The sequence below is a fragment of the Sinocyclocheilus rhinocerous genome, unplaced genomic scaffold (assembly GCF_001515625.1).
Source record: "Sinocyclocheilus rhinocerous isolate Xijiao unplaced genomic scaffold, SAMN03320098_v1.1 scaffold2584, whole genome shotgun sequence".
Lineage (NCBI taxonomy): Eukaryota > Metazoa > Chordata > Actinopteri > Cypriniformes > Cyprinidae > Sinocyclocheilus > Sinocyclocheilus rhinocerous.
Window position 1 is genome coordinate 309127 of NW_015652145.1, and position 17273 is coordinate 326399.

At 39.4% G+C, this 17273-nt stretch overlaps 1 protein-coding gene and 1 pseudogene across 1 annotated transcript; one reads left to right on the top strand and one right to left on the bottom strand.

Moving 5' to 3' along the window:
- Nucleotides 1-525: 525 nt before the first annotated feature.
- On the bottom strand, nucleotides 526-13758 carry LOC107713701 (general transcription factor IIF subunit 2-like; annotated as a pseudogene).
- Nucleotides 8075-9656, top strand: LOC107713709 (BTB/POZ domain-containing protein KCTD4-like). The gene has a single exon (XM_016519294.1). The coding sequence runs from the start codon at nucleotides 8199-8201 to the stop codon at nucleotides 8973-8975; it is 777 nt and encodes a 258-aa protein (XP_016374780.1). The 5' UTR covers nucleotides 8075-8198; the 3' UTR covers nucleotides 8976-9656.
- Nucleotides 13759-17273: the final 3515 nt, after the last annotated feature.

Below are 17273 nucleotides of genomic sequence, written 5' to 3' on the forward strand. Positions count from 1 at the left end.
TTTTGGGAGAAATTGTGATTATGTAACAATCCAAAAATAGGCTTCATCTTGCAATGCAGATATTGTTTTTCTTTAGTTGTGGTGAAGTGTGACCTGCACGCGATCTCGTGCAATTTACTCCTGGCCGTGATTATTCCTGCCCAGCAGGACAGATGTGTTTATTTGCAGAGCCTCTAAATTGTTACTGACAAGAGTTGTGAAACTATTAAACTAATGGAAAGTCCAAAGGGTGTCTGCGTTTTCATTAATGTTATTAATGTGCTTCTGTAACCATAAACACAAGTGCTCTTTACTCAGAAGAATGTAAGCGTCATATGCAAATTACAGTATTCATTTCATAATGCTCTTAGAGAAACACTTCGTTATGTAACCCAAGAAAAAAAGTTGATCTCATTTCTTTTATACTGACATACGTTCCACCTGGGAGTGAACAAGGTCTATGAACAAGAGACCAAAACAAATCTGGAACCGAAACAAACAACAGTTACATGAAAGAAAAACCAACCCAGGCTTATGTAAACCGGATTACTTCATTTTTTCCTCCTGTCCTTTCTCATAGTGGCGATATTCAGGCTTCAGCTCCCAGGTGCTCTTATGAGGCCCTCGGGAATTGTACACGCCGATCTCCCTAAGAACCTAATTCTAGAGGACGAGCAGATCGACAGGGTGACAAAATGTAATCATACATCCAACTTTTAACCACGTCTCCCTAAAAACTTTGTGAAAAGTGCTAAATTCTTTATTTAGCCTCGCTAGTGTAATCTATCCTCTAAATGGCAAGCCCACTGTGGGAAGTAACAATTATCTTACTCAGTTCTGTTTAGTTTCTTTTCAGTTGTGACTCATGTAACTCCAGTCACATTTATATTTCTCCAATCCTTCAGGGAGACAGAGGCAGCAGTCAAGTGGCAATTATTCATAGAATCATCAAGAGCTCACTTAACTATGACAATATAATCAACACCAAGCCCATGCAGAATACTGTATTTGCAATTTCTTGTTACTTGGTTGAATCTTTCTCGTGTATGATTTCTGATAAAAGCTGAGAAGATTGATTCAAAATTGCTGTTAGCAGAACAAACATTTTTGAACAAAAGTTTGGATGAACTCTTGTGAACTTAATTCTATTGAAAGTCCACTTGTACTATGAACCTCAAATCTGAATTCTTACCTCATCATTCAAATGTGTAATTACAAATAATTTAAATACAATACATTAAAGTTTCAAAATAAATTACATTAAAGTATATTTTAGTTTACCATAAAAGCATGGCAGTGCACTTTATTTAAAAGACAATGGCAGTAATTATGAAATTACATGTACTTGAGTCCTACTTAAAGTGGGACGAAAAGGACTTTGAAGTTTAGCTAATTGCATTTAATATAAACTTAAACTATAATACACTTTCATTTAATTGCAAATAACATCTGCAAACATAACATTCAGTTCTCACTTAAGTATATTATTTTAAAGTATATAATTTCCATAATAACTACTCTTTTTAAAAGTATACTAAAGTGTACTTTTTTTCACGAGGGGAGGCACAAGCTCTCGTTTATATAATGGCTCAGAGTTTTCACTTTCCACTGCCTTGAGCTGGACAACTAACCACCGGTTGCTTTGTGATGTCCACCAGGTCTCTGATGTTGTAGTACTGGTGCTTCTCAAAGGCAGAGAAGAGCATTTCCAGAACCTTCTGCTTGTCAGCTCTTGCACGCTTACCTTCCTCTTTCTTTCTCTTCTCATATTCTAGCTGAAGAGAAGCATAAGAAAACCAGAGCATTTATTTGTTCGCTCACATTATTATATCACACACACACTTACATTATGGCTGTGGTTGGACACAGGTTTGTAATTTGTTGTGATGGCTTTCTCAAGCTTCTGGGAAAAACGAAGAGGTTTGGTGGATTCTTCAATCTGTAGCCTGTAAATAAAACACATCTCTAGATGCATTTGATAAGACTGAAGTATTGTGATCAAACTTTGACTTACTTTTTTAGTTTCATGTAGCTCTCACTGACTGCACTCAGCGCGCTGCACAACCATGCCTTCAAGAGCCAGCTTGTCTTAAAAACAAAAGACATTCTACTTGATCTATTTCAGAGAAAGGACAGTTCATCCAAAAAATGTATTTGTCATCATGTACACACCTGGTGAGTTTTCATATTTATTTCTCAATTAATTATTCCCTTTTTAAAGGAGTAGTTCACCCAAAAAAATTTAATTTGCTGAAAATGTACTCACCCTCAGGTCATCCAAGATGTAGATGAGTTTGTTTCTTCATCAGAACAGATTTGGAGAAATGTAGCATTACATCACTTGCTCACCAATGGATCCTCTGCAGTGAACGGGTGCTGTCAGAATGAGAGTCCAAACAGCTGATAAAAACATCACAATAATTCACACCACTCCAGTCCATCAATTAATATTTTGAAGTGAAAAGCTGTTGAAACAAATCCATCATTTAAATTCAAACCATTGCTTACGGCTAAAATATGAGTAATCTATACATAATATTGCTGCAGTTAAAAAGGTCATCTTGTCTGAATCAAGAGAGAAATATGCAGAGATCAAGCTCCTTTTACAAGTGAAAACAATCCAAAACAGTTGTAAACAAACATGTTGGTAGATTTTGATGTGAGAGGACAACACAGGATGGACTTTTTCACTGGAGGAATGGACTCATATTTTGTCCAGAAGCAACAGTTCAGAGTTAAAATGCCTTACTGATGGATTTGTTTCTTACAAACATGCAGCGTTTCTCTGGACAAGGCATTCACTGATGGACTGGAGCGGTGTGGATTACTTGTGGATTATTGTGATGTTTTTATCAGCTGTTTGGACTCTCATTCTGACGGCACCCATTCACTGCAGAGGATCCATTGGTGAGCAAGTGATGTAATGCCACATTTCTCCAAATCTGTTCTGATGAAGAAACAAACTCATCTACAGTACATTTTGGATGACTTGAGGGCGAGTAAATTTCCAGCAAATTAAAAATTGTAGGTGAACTATTCCTTTAACATTGCACAGCCTTTAACATGCACTATGTGTCATGCATTACACACTCACAGAAGGATAAGCAAACCTCATTAAAAATATCTGAATTTTGCGAGCACAACTAATGGCTTCGCATTGTACTAAAACATTAACATACTTCAACAGCAAGCACTCTCTAATAAAGCGTTGGCACGAAACCCCTCTTTTAAGGTGACAATTGAAATATTGTGATTCAACCAGTTTTTATGGCACTATTCTGAAGTGTTTGACTCTTGTATGAAAAACGACGTGGTCAACCTGGCACGAGTGATGATTTTAATCAAACCCAGATGAGCCTCCCTCCTGCAGAATGGCATTGTGTTGTAACGCTCTCATTTGATGGCGCACTGTGAAGTCAGCCTAATGGTTTAGCTTGCTTCTATTGATTGTATTAACTGTACAGCGGTGCCTGTAATACCTTGTGGTTTTTGTCCCAGAGGCCTTTCAAAAGGGCAGAAATATTTCACTCACAAAATCCATCAGAGCAGCACTAATGCGCACAATTATTGGCAATTATTGCCAGATGAGTGTTAGAGCACTTGTTGGAGTAACTCCATAAAAACGCCCACTTGTGTTTCACAACTTCAACAAAGCATCCATTTTCCTCGCAATTACCCGGAGGCTATGAAGAGGGATCAGGGCGAACCGAGACCTCGAGGTTCGCATCTCCTCTGCACCATCCCTCCCCGAGCGTCAAGTGACTCGCGCATCTTACAAGGCCGGTAACGTTACATAAGTACTTCCACACAGGATTCATATTTAAATCAGCCCGAGACGCATTAATGCTGGCTCTGAATGGAGTAGGACTGTGTTTGGGGGTGGCACGAGTTGCTCAAACCGATGGTGGGCAGCAGATCCGATGCTGAGATGATAGCGAGGTTACGGGGGTCGGCCTTCCACCTCCTCACAAGATCCCACCAGTTTGACTTCCTCAGAGACGAGAGCAATAACATCCCCGGCCCTCAGCAGGACACAGCCTCTCTACCTCCACTCACTCACACACACCCACCTGCAGGCAGAGCTTCAATCCCCACAGTCTCTTCATCAGCATACAACAGCAGAGAAAGAAGCCTTTTCAGCGCCTCAAGGTCTCTTAAACCCAGCGCTCACCCCGGCGCCTGTTGATTTTGATCATTTCGAAATGCGTCTAGTATTGCACATGGTCCAAACGCTGCATTCTATGACACTGCAGCATTCAATTTTTGCTTTTCAATTAAGATTTTTCATACCAACCTTATTCTGCACTGAAATTTGTGAAGTGCCATAACACTGAGAAGATTTGCCAGAGCACAAAAACAGTTGTCATCTTTTTAAAGGACTCCGAGGGAGTAGAGGGAGATATTTTGGGACAATATGACAGTAAAATAATAATAAGACTCTTAATCATATGCCTCAGAGGCTTTTTAAATCACGTCTGTGGCACAATTTCTCTCCGCTCTAAGTCTGCCGGCTCCATTTCCACATCTGTTTTGAAATACCGTGCAACTTGATAATTTAGTGTCTGCAAACATCAAGCAAAGGTACTTTTTTCTTGCATCTGCCAATCTCACAAACAACAGCATGTATGGCAGCCCCAAATGTATTTAGACACTTAAGTCGCAATTAAAAAATGCATGAATTTCATTGCATTAGTTATAAAAGCTTCTCATCTGCTCTCAAGGAGATTCTTAGGGCTGATATCATTCAGAAGTGAGCATTCACTGCCCGACACACTCCGAAGGGCAGACGATTTGAAGCAAATGCTCTTAAGGGTGCAGGGCATTACGGTCTCATATGTGGCCATTTGAACAGCCACACGTAACTGCCACTTTATTTTGTTTCCATGACAACAACATAAAAGCTAAATTCATACTTAAGAAAATTCAGCTGTTAAGACTGTGGGAGAAAACAAACATACAATGTGTATAAATGTGAAAGGAATATTACACAGTGGTTCGATTGCAGGGTAACTTATCAAATAAATAAATAAAAACTCAGGACGGCTAGATCATAAAAGATGAAATTTGTCATTCATCCATTCCTGAAGAGATTCATTTGCTCAATTTCTTTCGCCCCTTTCCTGTGGTTTTCTTCAAGGGTGCAAAAAAGGCAGTTTGCAATTGGCTTTTAGTGGACATAATGTATGAAATTCAGTGATGAATTCAAGTTCACACAAAGTAACCACAGGCTAGTTCATCATATCAATTATGAACATGCTACCGTTTGAAAACCAGTTTCACACAATATTTTTAGCTTCCGTTTAAACAGTATTATGTTTGGCATAACACTGTTTAAACTGAAGCTAAAAATACAGAAAAAATTGCAGACGGAAAATACAAGATGCAAACAACTTAAGTTGTTCCCTAGTTTTAGGTAAATTGTATTAATGCCACATTGTACTAATGTTTTGTTCCCTCGTTTGTAGGCATGACAGGTCAGAGTCTGAAAATCTATTTTTTTCTTTTGCATGACATGTACGTCGACGTCATATGGTATATCTATCATTTAAAACTAGTTTTTCATGAATTGTTATTATGAAAAGTGTGCTTGAGCTATCATCCTTTAAAATAATCGCCACACAATTTGCTATTCTGTTTTGTAATGCATGACTTAAGTGTCCAAATAGTTTTTTGGCTATTGTAGTTTCATGAATATTCATAACTGATTATTGTTTCACTAATATCTCCCATCCATGTGCTCTGATCTACATTTGCCTGCTTGTGCCAGTCCGCCACTGATGGACTAAAATCAATTTAGGCCTCTTCAAGTTGAACAAAGAAGTGCACTAATTAAAACAAAAAAGATAGATGAGAAAAAGCAGGTCAGCCACCCACTATTTTCTCTGGCATAGTTAAACCCTGTTTGCAATTCAAATGCAGATGAATAAACCCAGTAATCACATGATGATTAAACCATGACCGAGCCATCGTCTGTAACAACTATAATCAGTCATATATGACCATAATGAACTGTCACTGCATCTGTAATCAGATGGCTATGTGCATGGGAGGCACGGTAAAAAAAAAGTCATGAGGAAAGTGGCGCCGGGTTGCACAGACAAGCCGTTTGTGACATCCACAACATGGTGAAGGCTTAGCTTCTAAATATGAATTATGTGATGCTCAGTTTTTAATAGGCAAAAACATGAAATTGTAAACTGAAAATAGAAATTGCACTATTTTGCTTCCATAACATGTCTTCTTCAGACTAGTGGAGTGAAAACATCCAAAATAAACCTTTAAATGTTTATTTCATTACACTTTCTATTTGTCCATTTCAAATGCAAATAATTTCTTTAATGGCTCCATATCATAGCACCAAACTTTACAGTTTAATTTCTATCTACTATATATTCTGTTTTTTTACAGAGGAGTTTTTTTTATATATAACTTGACTGATTTTATGCAACATTTTATTTCTAAATATGTGGTGAAATTGTTTTCTGGCTGTTGACAGTATTTTATGGAATGGTAAAAAGAGACACCAAAATCCCCTCTGGGACTCTAATATGTGAAAAACAAGGAAACCATTTTGAACCTGGCTTTATCCAATGTTCAGATTTCTGTTCTTGAAATATATACAAATTAGTGCACATTTAATTAGATAATGCATCATTTGTATATTCAAACATAATCATTTCAGAAGAATTGTAATACAAAAATGTTTTACAATTCTTAATGCAATCAATCCCCTGGAGAGTTATGGTAATATCTGTTCATTTTTATATTTGTTAATTGTTTTCACCTGGGTTGTCTTGCCTTAAATAATTTATTACAATCTAATACAGTTTTCACCAAAAAATAGGCTTATGCGACATTTATTAATTTATTAATCCTGAGATCTAGTTAGCTAGAACTATTTGACACGACCCTTAGACTGTGCCGTTGTTCAAAACTCATCCATAGCAAGTAAAACTCAAGTGATTTAATAAATCGAAATACCAGCTGTCATTGTATGTACTGTATAACAGAAGCAAGGACACATTTTTTAAATGTTCATTCAGTGATAAAGTGAGATGTGTGAAAACATCCAATTTAATCCATCTGATGAATATGCAGTCAAATCAAGCCTAGCACTCAGACAGTGGATTAGCCTCCACCCCGTCTCAGCTGCTGACGACGTACACGCAACAACATTTATCCCTGAAGGGTCCATCACCCCTGTCCTGGGGCTACCATAGAGGTGCTGTCATTCAAGAATGATTGACAGGCTGCCATCGGTTAGTGACATCACTGAGAAAAATGTCATAGCGATTCTACTGCTGTTTAAGGGCATGTCTTCTTTGTGACAGATGAAGGCTCAGACCCTTTGTTACTGACAGCCCAAGTTTAACAAGGATTATATTAGGAATGTTGATTCTGGGTTTTCATCCCAGGATGGTTTATATGGTGACACAGCACTGTACGTCTTGGTTCCATGTACAACACCCTTAAAGACAGCTTGGGGCCAATTACTGTCTCAGTCCCCATGACTTCAAGTGAAGTCATAGGCTTCCTTATCAAAGGCTCCGCCGATAACTGGGTCAAAGCGAGTACCTCAAAGCCTCTCAAAGAGAGCGAGAAGGCTTCAATGCATTCATCCCTTTTGATATGAAGACTAGCAAATAATTTACATTACTACACCTACACTGTACTCAATACAGCTCTCGTTTGGCGATAAAGCTGTCAGTTGTCGGCATATCACAGACGGCTTTCCAAAGCAACGACTTAACACGATAGACGCAAAAGCATTAACATCTCGCTCTCATTGGAGGGAGTTCATTATGTGGGATCCCTGTGATTTGGCCCTCTTGGTGAGTTCACGTGCCGCCACCCAACCGAGGAGTCCTTTCATCAGAGGGCAGCGATGCTAAATGCCGAGCCAGAGAGGCACTGAAGTGGAAAGGTGATTAAATTCAGCCTTTAGAGCAGAGGGCAGCAAGCAAAACGCTCGCTCTTTCTGAGCCCACACCGCTGACGCAGTTGAGCCCACCCTTAACACCCCTCCTCTCACTGCGAGTGCATGCTCGCACACATATATGTGTGCGTTTGCGTGGCTGTGAAAGGCTCAGACACCGTTGGCAGCGCACACTGCTCCCGCGCTCCATGCCAGCGCCGCTCAGCTGCGCTCCTATTTGTCCGCCCGCCTGCTCACGCGCGCGCTCCCCATACACTCCGCCAGGCTGGGTGTGAAGCACGGCATGGAATGGAATCTCAGAAGGATGGAGAGTGAACTGAGACAGATCAATCCGGACTTGCTGCAGCCCAGCAAGAGCTTCAAGAAACCTTCCTCTGGCACCATCACCATCAACGTGGGGGGCTACCTGTACGCCGCGCAGCGCCACACCCTGGTCAAGCATCCCGGCTCTCTGCTGGAAGAGATGGTCACGGGGAAGAAGCCCGTGGTGCATGTGGACTCCATGGGCAACACCTTCATCGACCGCGATGGGCCCATCTTCCGGCACGTTTTGAATTTCTTGCGAATGGGCGAGCTGGTGCTTCCCGATGACTTCAAGGAAGCCGGGCTGCTCCGACGCGAGGCCAACTTCTACCGGCTGAGCGAGCTGGCCCAAGCCCTGCAGGACTGGGAGCAGCAGCAGGCCACGCAGCACGAGCCCGCCTTCCTGGAGGTGACGGACAGCCATGAGCGCTCGCATGGTCTGAGGGTCTACTGCAGCGACAGCACCTTCATTGAGAAGGTGAAGAAACGCCTGGTGCAGATTTCCAAGAGCCGCTTGGATGGCTTTCCGGAAGAGTTTGAGGTGTCGTCCAACATCATCCAGTTCCGGCATTTCATCAAGTCGGAGCAGGGCTCTCGGCTTGTGCTGAAGCAGGACAGCACGTTTTTGTGTACACTCGAGTGTCTGAAGCTGGAGACGGTGATGCTCGCTCTCAAAGGAGGCTTTCGCCTGCTCACCAGCCTAGACAGCAGCCGTGGATCAGTGGTTCAGTGCGAGGCTCTGCATTTTGTCAAGTGACCCGAGCAGAACTGTCACCACATGACCTGCTGTAAAACCATCCTGCGTCAACAAACACCAGCGTCCTCAACCGAAAACCTGTTCTGGAATACTCTACGCTAACTGCTTCTATGTGACACACTCCGACGGACAGCCTTGAGAAATGAGAGAGATGTTGTGTACTGTGCTGTGGGGTTTTGTTTGGTTTGTGTTCATAGTCGTCTTCTGTTTACAGATGTTTGTGCAGGAAGAGCAACAGTTTGTACTGTAGATGATGACTGTGATAATGATAATGAATCTGAATTGCAGAGTACTGTGGAATCTAAAGGCTGAGTGCAATGATCATTACATTTGTGAGCAAGTTTTGTGATTTCTGGTAATGTGAACACATGTAGTGAACAACAGGTTGTAATTTTCAGTCTGTAAATGTTTTGCACAATAAAGCCACATTATAATTTATTCAAAATACTGTTGAAATGTTTATAAATGACACTGTGGTTTATCTTTTAGGTGACAATCTACACTGACAAACACTGCATATGGTTTTGTCTGTGAACTGTGGAATGTACGGTGGGCTGTATAAATAGAGCTACATTTTTTTTTTTCTTATATGCTGTGGAGTCGGCTTGTAAGAGAGATACTCTGTCCTAAATTGTAAGTTTGCAATATTATGCAGCAAAATGTGACCTAAAATTAAATTTCCTCCAGCATTGATCCAAATTCGAATGGGTTTGATCATTTTAGAGCATGTGGCATACATACATCTACCACAGATATTCTAGCATGTGTGCACTGATTCATAAACATCTGAAGAATTCTTCTGTATTTCCAGAAAACTATGCACACTCATTTAGCTCATTGACAAAAAAAAATTGTTTTCAACCTAAAAAATGTATTTAAAGTCCAGTAACATTAGTCAGAGTCAGGAGCTCAGTTACCGTGGGAAAATATCAAGTTCAAAATAGATCAATCGCCCTGTGAATTTTGCAACAAAACATTCAGAGCGCAGTCAAGAGCGCTGAGTGATTCTAAAAAAACAGCTCTGCTCGACATGCAGCTAAATTCAGTTACAGTCTAAGTCGGCTTTTTCAAAGAAAGGCAAAGGCAGACATATGGTTACACTCACTTTGGATTAGCCGACATCTCCACACACTAGTACCAATCTGTTTCCATCAAATCTGTCATGTAATCTCCCACTAAAATGAGTCTAAAGCACATTTCTGACACAGGGAAAAAATGAAACCTTCAATCTCCCCGGTTTGTCGTGTGGACATCAAAACCGGGTCCTTTTTAATTGCAGATATCAGTCATTCATATTTGATGAGACACGGCAGGGCTTATTAGCCGTCGTCACCGGCTGATGTGTTTCTAAACCGCTGCCAGCAGGGGACTGGAGACCTGCGGGAGGGTGCTGGTAAGCGGGAGCATTTATTTCAAATGGAAGAAACCCATTAACAGCTGAAATATTCATGGATTAGTCTCACATTCAATTGTTGCCAGGCAAATGAGACTCCTACATAACAAAAAGAAGCCAACGATTCTCATCATGTGCTCCCAAGGAGGCATGACTAATGGCTCTCTCTCAATTTGATCAAAATTAATGGTCAGGCAAACATGTGACTTCAAGGACTCATATGCCCTTAAGAGACCAATTTCTCAGCCACACAGAGAGAGAACGGAGCGAGAGCGAAGAATAAAATTCCTGCTAATGTACTTTTCAAAGTGTGAGTATGAATAGACAATAGAGGCACACCGCCATGTTAGAACAACGTGAAATGGGCAATAGTCAAGGCCATCTGTAAATGAAAGGCACGACTGGAACAAATCAAAGCAAAGTTTGATTAAGAGTTGGAAGGAGAAAAATGCAAGAAACAAAGCCTGCGTATCTTCATGCTGACTTCTGATATTCAACAAGCATTTATTAAATCAAACCAAATATTCAGATTAAGAAACTGTGGGTTTTAAAATAAAACATCTGTCACCATGAATGCCAGCCAAATGCACTAAACATGCTTACAGTATGTGTACATGCCTGGAAAAAAACTACCTTCTCAACCCCCAACATCCAGCCTTGATTACCACGGTCACGTGACTCTTTTGTGTGAGCTGAATAGTGGCATCTCTATTTCAAGTCGCAGATGGAAATGTGCACTACCGTGTGCACAGAAAGTGCCTTTCACGGCTTTCAGAAGAGTAGCGCACATGTGTGAACAAGTGTCCGACTCGTCAAGTCCAACTTTAACCTGGCAACAGGCTTTAAGCGGCCATGTCAATCAAGTCAAGCTGCCTCTTCAACCTATTGTTGTAAAGAACTTAATAAGCAAGAAAAAATATTCAACCCTGACAGCTTATCAAAGTCTCAGCAGCTCCTCCACACATGGCAGCACCTGGTCCATATAAACTGCTGCTTTCCGACTCTGAAAATGCTTTTACAGAAGCATATTTAACCTAAGCCCGATACACCCAAGTATGTGCATCTTAAATCATTGAGCCAAGGACACACGTGTCCAATCTGAATCACATGCATTACACCTAGGGTCACTATAGGTCATTAAAACAAATAGATGTGCAGTTCAAAGCAATCCCTAAGCATGCACACACACCCTCGTTGCGGAGGTTTTGTTTTGGCCTTTATGACAGAGAATTCAAAAACCTGATCTTTCTGATACCTGTCTGCACATTGATGTGACCCCCTTCCCTCAAATGGCCCTCTATGTCCTCTTCAATACTAAAAAAGAAACTAATACCAAAGAAGAGCATTTGTGCTTTGCATTAGCCAGTAAGAGAGCTTTTCATACCCTGAACCATTTCAATTCATAACTTACTGAGAAAAAGACACTGTTACCCTTCCACCCCCAGAAAAAGCTTTTAACTGTAACAAGTAGAGCCTCTATTCATGGACAACTTCTGTGGCCAACCTGTTGCTTAGCAACACTTAATCAATACCTGGGGCTTGTGAGCGCTAAGCAGACAACTGGAAAAAAAATCATAAGTGAACAAAAGCGCACAACACAATGATTGCAATTCCACACTTAGGCTTGTGTGATTTTTCAGTAAGGCTGCAATTATTATGCTGTGAATATAAGCTGCACTGTAAAGCAGTGACCTTCAATCTATATCTTTCGTTTTGCAACGGTAAAGTATGAGGGCGACCCTTGATGACCGCAAGTTTATACAATGTACAATGATTACAGAATAAAGCAATTTGTCTGCCCAAAATGAACAATAAAATGCTTTAAACAATTGAATGTGTCCTTGCTGAATTAAAGTATAAATTTTTTTCATACATTTTTGAACGGTATACTGTGCTGGTATCAACACCTAGAGAACAAGGAGACAGTACAGTGCCAATTTATACAATAAACTTAGTTACAGCAGTAATATTTCCACAAAATTGCTGGAAAAATTAAGCAAGCAAATGTGTTTTTTCCACAATAAAAAATATTTTAAAAGTATCCATTAGCTAGGCTGTTTTTAGATTTTGGGACTAACGCTAGATGTAATGGTTAGTTCTGTTGATCAGCCAAGCAGGCACAGTTATTGGCTGATGCCGATCATCTCAAAATAACTAAATATCATCCAATTATTTGGACTGGCTGATGTACCAGCTTACTGTATATAAACAATGAAAAACTAACTTAACCATTTATGTTGATCTTGGACAGAAAGGTGACACAGTTCCTTACACCAGTTAAAATTCAGTGTCAGAGAGCATCGTTATACTTACCTGAAGTCTCTGTAAAGACAGCAAGGGCCTGACCACCCACCGTCTGTATGGTGAAGGGATGTCCTCGAGGGGAGCGCACTGACGAAACCTTCTCCCCAGAGCACTCCACCACTGTCAGCTCCTCGCTCCGATTGAAAGACACCTGAGGAAACCATCAATCAGCGTCTGCATAAGCAATAGCCCAGATGCTTTTGCCCACTGCTGAGAAAGATATTTGGGAACCTAAGGAAAAGTGATGAAGTCTAAATGTAGCTATTTGTCTATTTCCTAAAACAGTACACTGCTCATATTTGTCTGAGTATAAATGATTATAATTCAATAATTCAACTATATGTTTACATTTTCTGAAGCAAATGTAAGTGTAAACTTGATGATACATATAGTGTGAGGTTGCCATGGCACTGCTGTGCAGTTGCTAAGGTAGTTCTTAGCATGTTGCTATGGTTTTCTGGGTTGTTGCTGGCTGGCTACTTACTATTCCATGATAAAAAAAGATAAAAAATGATTCTGGTCCTTGGATACAGCTTGGGTCCATCCTTCATTGTAAATCTGATCACTATCACACCTCATCTTCAAAATGACTCCAAATTTGAGATAAAGAAGATCAGAGTGAGTTGTACCACCATTAATTTAAACAGTTAGACCAGAGCTACAAAGCATTTTTTTTTTTTTTTAAATCAAATAGCCTAAGACCACTCCATGACTGATGTCCATGTTTCTTTTTAATCTTGCTGTATACATCTCACTTATACTGACTACTAACTTCGTATTGGGACAGTTTTAACAATAACAGGGCACGTTGTGGATTTCCAAATAACTTCAGTACTTTTGTAGCACAAAATTGAGAAAAAAATATATCAAAGTACAAATAACGCGCCGTTGAAACATCCTTTATCATTCATATCAACTGTACAAAGAGTTAGTTAAGCGCCATAGTTTAATTTTTCAGAGTTTGTTCAAATGCTCAGCACCAATGCTGACTGATAAACCACCAACCTTCACCAGCCAGACTCCCGTGTTTTGTTTGGCTCTAGTTAAATCGACGTCTTGGCCTTTGTCTGACATGACTGAAGGGCTTTGTGTTAAGAACAAAAAATAAGCTTTTACTGAACTACAGCAAATATGTGCTTGGCTATTGAAAGGCAAATCGCACTGTATGTAATCATAACATGAACACTAGCTCATGAATCTGCATGGTCACCTGAGAGAGACTTTTATTTCTTTTTATCCCCATCTAGTGGCCATGTGAAGAAATTAGACTTACTTTACATTGCATCCATAGGAAGATATGACTATAGGCTACATAAGGATGTAAAGCTGATATAAATATATAACCTATATCCTAAAATTGTAAATTTCTTAAAATATATATTGACTCTTTTTAGTTTTCAAAGCAAGCAATTTGTCTTTTTGATAACCACAAAATCACAAATCAACATGCACATTCTGATATTCATCCTCACTGACAAAGGATTTTTCTTATACTACATATAATTAATCTAAACTTTCCTGAATGGTTAAATCCAAACTGTTATGATTTCAACTATGAACTGCGAAAGAAAATCTCATGAAGCCGCCACTAGATGAAGCTGTTTGTCCCTCTTTTGTTTCCATAATCCTCAAATCCAGGGCCTGTTTCCAAAGACCTGAGATGAACACAGCAAACTGAATCTTTCCATTTACAAGACCATTCAAATTGCAAGTGAAGACTTAGTAATTAGGAAGTGTGAATAGTTACTACATTTGTATAACCTGATATGTTTTATTTATATGAATAATAATTATATAAAATAGAAATAAACTGAAGAGAAGCTGAAAGCCTCATCCAACGTTATATAATTATTTCACCTGATGGTCAAAGAGGCTCTAAAATCGATCTGGTTTGAGAGCATAGAGTTCTCGTTTGACTCCGATGTTTACACAAAGTACATCTTTCATAGGCCAAAATGCTTTCCTTTCACCACATGCTCATATTTCATGTGAATTCAAACCTTTTCTGAACAAGCTTTGCAAAGATTATTCACATATTACAGAGTGCTGAAACGAAGGGAGCGCCATCCTTGCTGTCACTGTCAAGGGCATCATTTCATGAAGGATTCGTCTAGTCGTATGAAGGTTTGCAGACTCAACATTTCAACATCATTACAAGTAAGTTTGTGAATGAAACAATCTGAATAAATAATAAAAAAAGAAAGAAAAGAAAACATAACAGAATGAGGTTTGAATATCCTGCCATGTTACCTAGTAGGTCTCACAGAGTTCAAGAGAGGAATGTATCCAGTTTTCAAGCAAAAACGGATAATGTCATTTAATGCCTCTAATCACTTACCTTGCCTATTCACGTGTCCTATAAATAAACAGGCTCAAGTTAGTAAACTTGTAAAACCTGCTTTAGTATGTGCACATTTATCAGTAACTTTCCATGCAGTTAAGAAATTAGTTAGATGATCGCTTTTATAGATAATATCTTTATTTGCTTCCATCTTAAAAGGCCCGTTGTTTGATTCTTCTTTTAGACACAGCTTCCTGGGCCTCAAACAAGTGAATAGCATACTGTTAGGGATTTGTGTCAGTGGTTTTGTGTGTATAGGATGCTTTGTCTTTAAAGTTCTTTAAGAAATATGTGAAACTACTTTAAAACAGTTGCATTTCCTCACAGAGACAGGAAGGAGGTCCAGGTCAAACACTTATGATGAATTTGCAGATGAGAAATGAATGCCCTGACCATGACGCTCTGTTAAATACTGTAAAGTCAGCTAAGCTTTCCTCTTAACCTCATAATGCAGTAGTATTATTAGCTGACTCTTCAGGTGTCTCCGTAAGTGGGTTCACTTAGAAAAAGACTAATCAAAACAAGTCAAGTCGCATTTATGGTGCTTTATTTAATACACATTGTTTTAAAAGAGCGTCACAGAAATAAACGGGAAAATAACAGCGTTACAAAACTGAAATGAAATTACTTCAGCTGTAAAGCAGCTCTACAGATGGCAACAGTGCCATTATTCAGCTCAATTTAGTTCAATAACAGTGTAAATGTCGCAAAGTTCATCAATTATGAAACTATTCCAGTTCAGTTATAAAGCTGCTCTACAGAAGACATAGTAAGATTATATAGCTCAGGTTAGCTCAGTGTTGATTCAGTTCACTGAAAGTATTAATGTTGCAGTCCAATTTCAAATAAAATTCTGTACAGCGACAAAGTAGCTCTACAGAAGACAATAGTGTCATTATTCAGTTAAATTTTGTTCAATGTTGATTCAATTCAGTTTGACATCTTGTTAAGTTCCTTAATTATGAAAAACCTTCAAAGGCAGCTCGACAGAAGACAATAGTGTCAATATCCAGCTCAATTCAGTTCCAGTTTTGTTCTCATTTGATAGTGCCAGTACAGAATAATCGACAATATTACTGATACTGAATATTAAGTGTCTTTTGAGCCCCAACTGGCCAAGCCAAAGGTGACAGAGGGGAACCCAAACTCCATCAGATGACAGAGTGGAGAAAACCCTTCTAATTATCGCCATTTTTCACTTTTTAAAGACCTCTTTTCAATCCGTCCTTTCACCCTTCATTAAATGTGTATGCAAACACCCTCTACGCATGTGAAATGAGCAACAGTGCTTTGGTTTGCTGTCAGCTCCAGTATAGTTTATAACTGCCCTATCATTCAACAACAAACTCTCTGCAAGGCCTGTATTACATTGCGTCAGATCTCAGTAAAAATGTGCCATACAAACTGTTGAGGTCAGATTGAAACGATCAGCAGCCTTGTTAAAGTAAACCTCGGCCACCTCTTCCTAACATTGGCATTCTCCAGAGGGATAAGCTTTCATTTCGGAGTTAAATTACACAGAACAATGGCAATTCTCATAGAGGTTCTCTATTTTTTTTTCCTATATCACCAAAGATACCTGTTTTAATAAGTGTTTACAAATTGAAAGCAGACGTCCAGTGTATAAATTGACCATTATTGTTCGGGAGCACAATAGCTCTCTGTGTTTTTTGTTGTGGAGTGCCTGTGTGATTTAAAGCTGCTGACAGCACCAGACGCTTACATTGCAATCAGCTCTCGCTGGCCCTCTCCCTCTGAAATTTGTATGGATGGGCACAGCCTGTCTGCTAGGTCTGGACATCCGGACACACGCCCATTTTGGGACTGTCGTGCCCCATTTCCTCATACTGAATGTGTTACACTACGATCTCTCACTCGGGTCATTCCATTTTCACATTCAAGTGCAAAGGTTTGGCGATGACAAAGGGATGTGTCAGCCCTTTCTAGGCACACTCATAAATCAACAATTTGATGTAATAAATGACAGGATGATGTGCCAGACATTTGGTGACTTGTCTTTATGAGTGCTGTCTGTATGTGATATATCCTCACACTGTATATAGTCCATATTAGAAAAATCACAAGCAGAACTTTATATTACTGCATATAACAACACAATTCCACATTAAATACACATAATATTATAAATGATACATTCAACTATTATATCAAATGTAACAAAATATTAAACCTAATATATATTCATCAATTACTTTCTACTACCCTTTTCTGCCAAACAGACTTTATATATATATATATA

Coding starts and splice junctions, on each gene's coding strand:
- LOC107713709 (XM_016519294.1), top strand. CDS start 8,199: ATGGAATGGAATCTCAGAAGGATGGAGAGTGAACTGAGACAGATCAAT.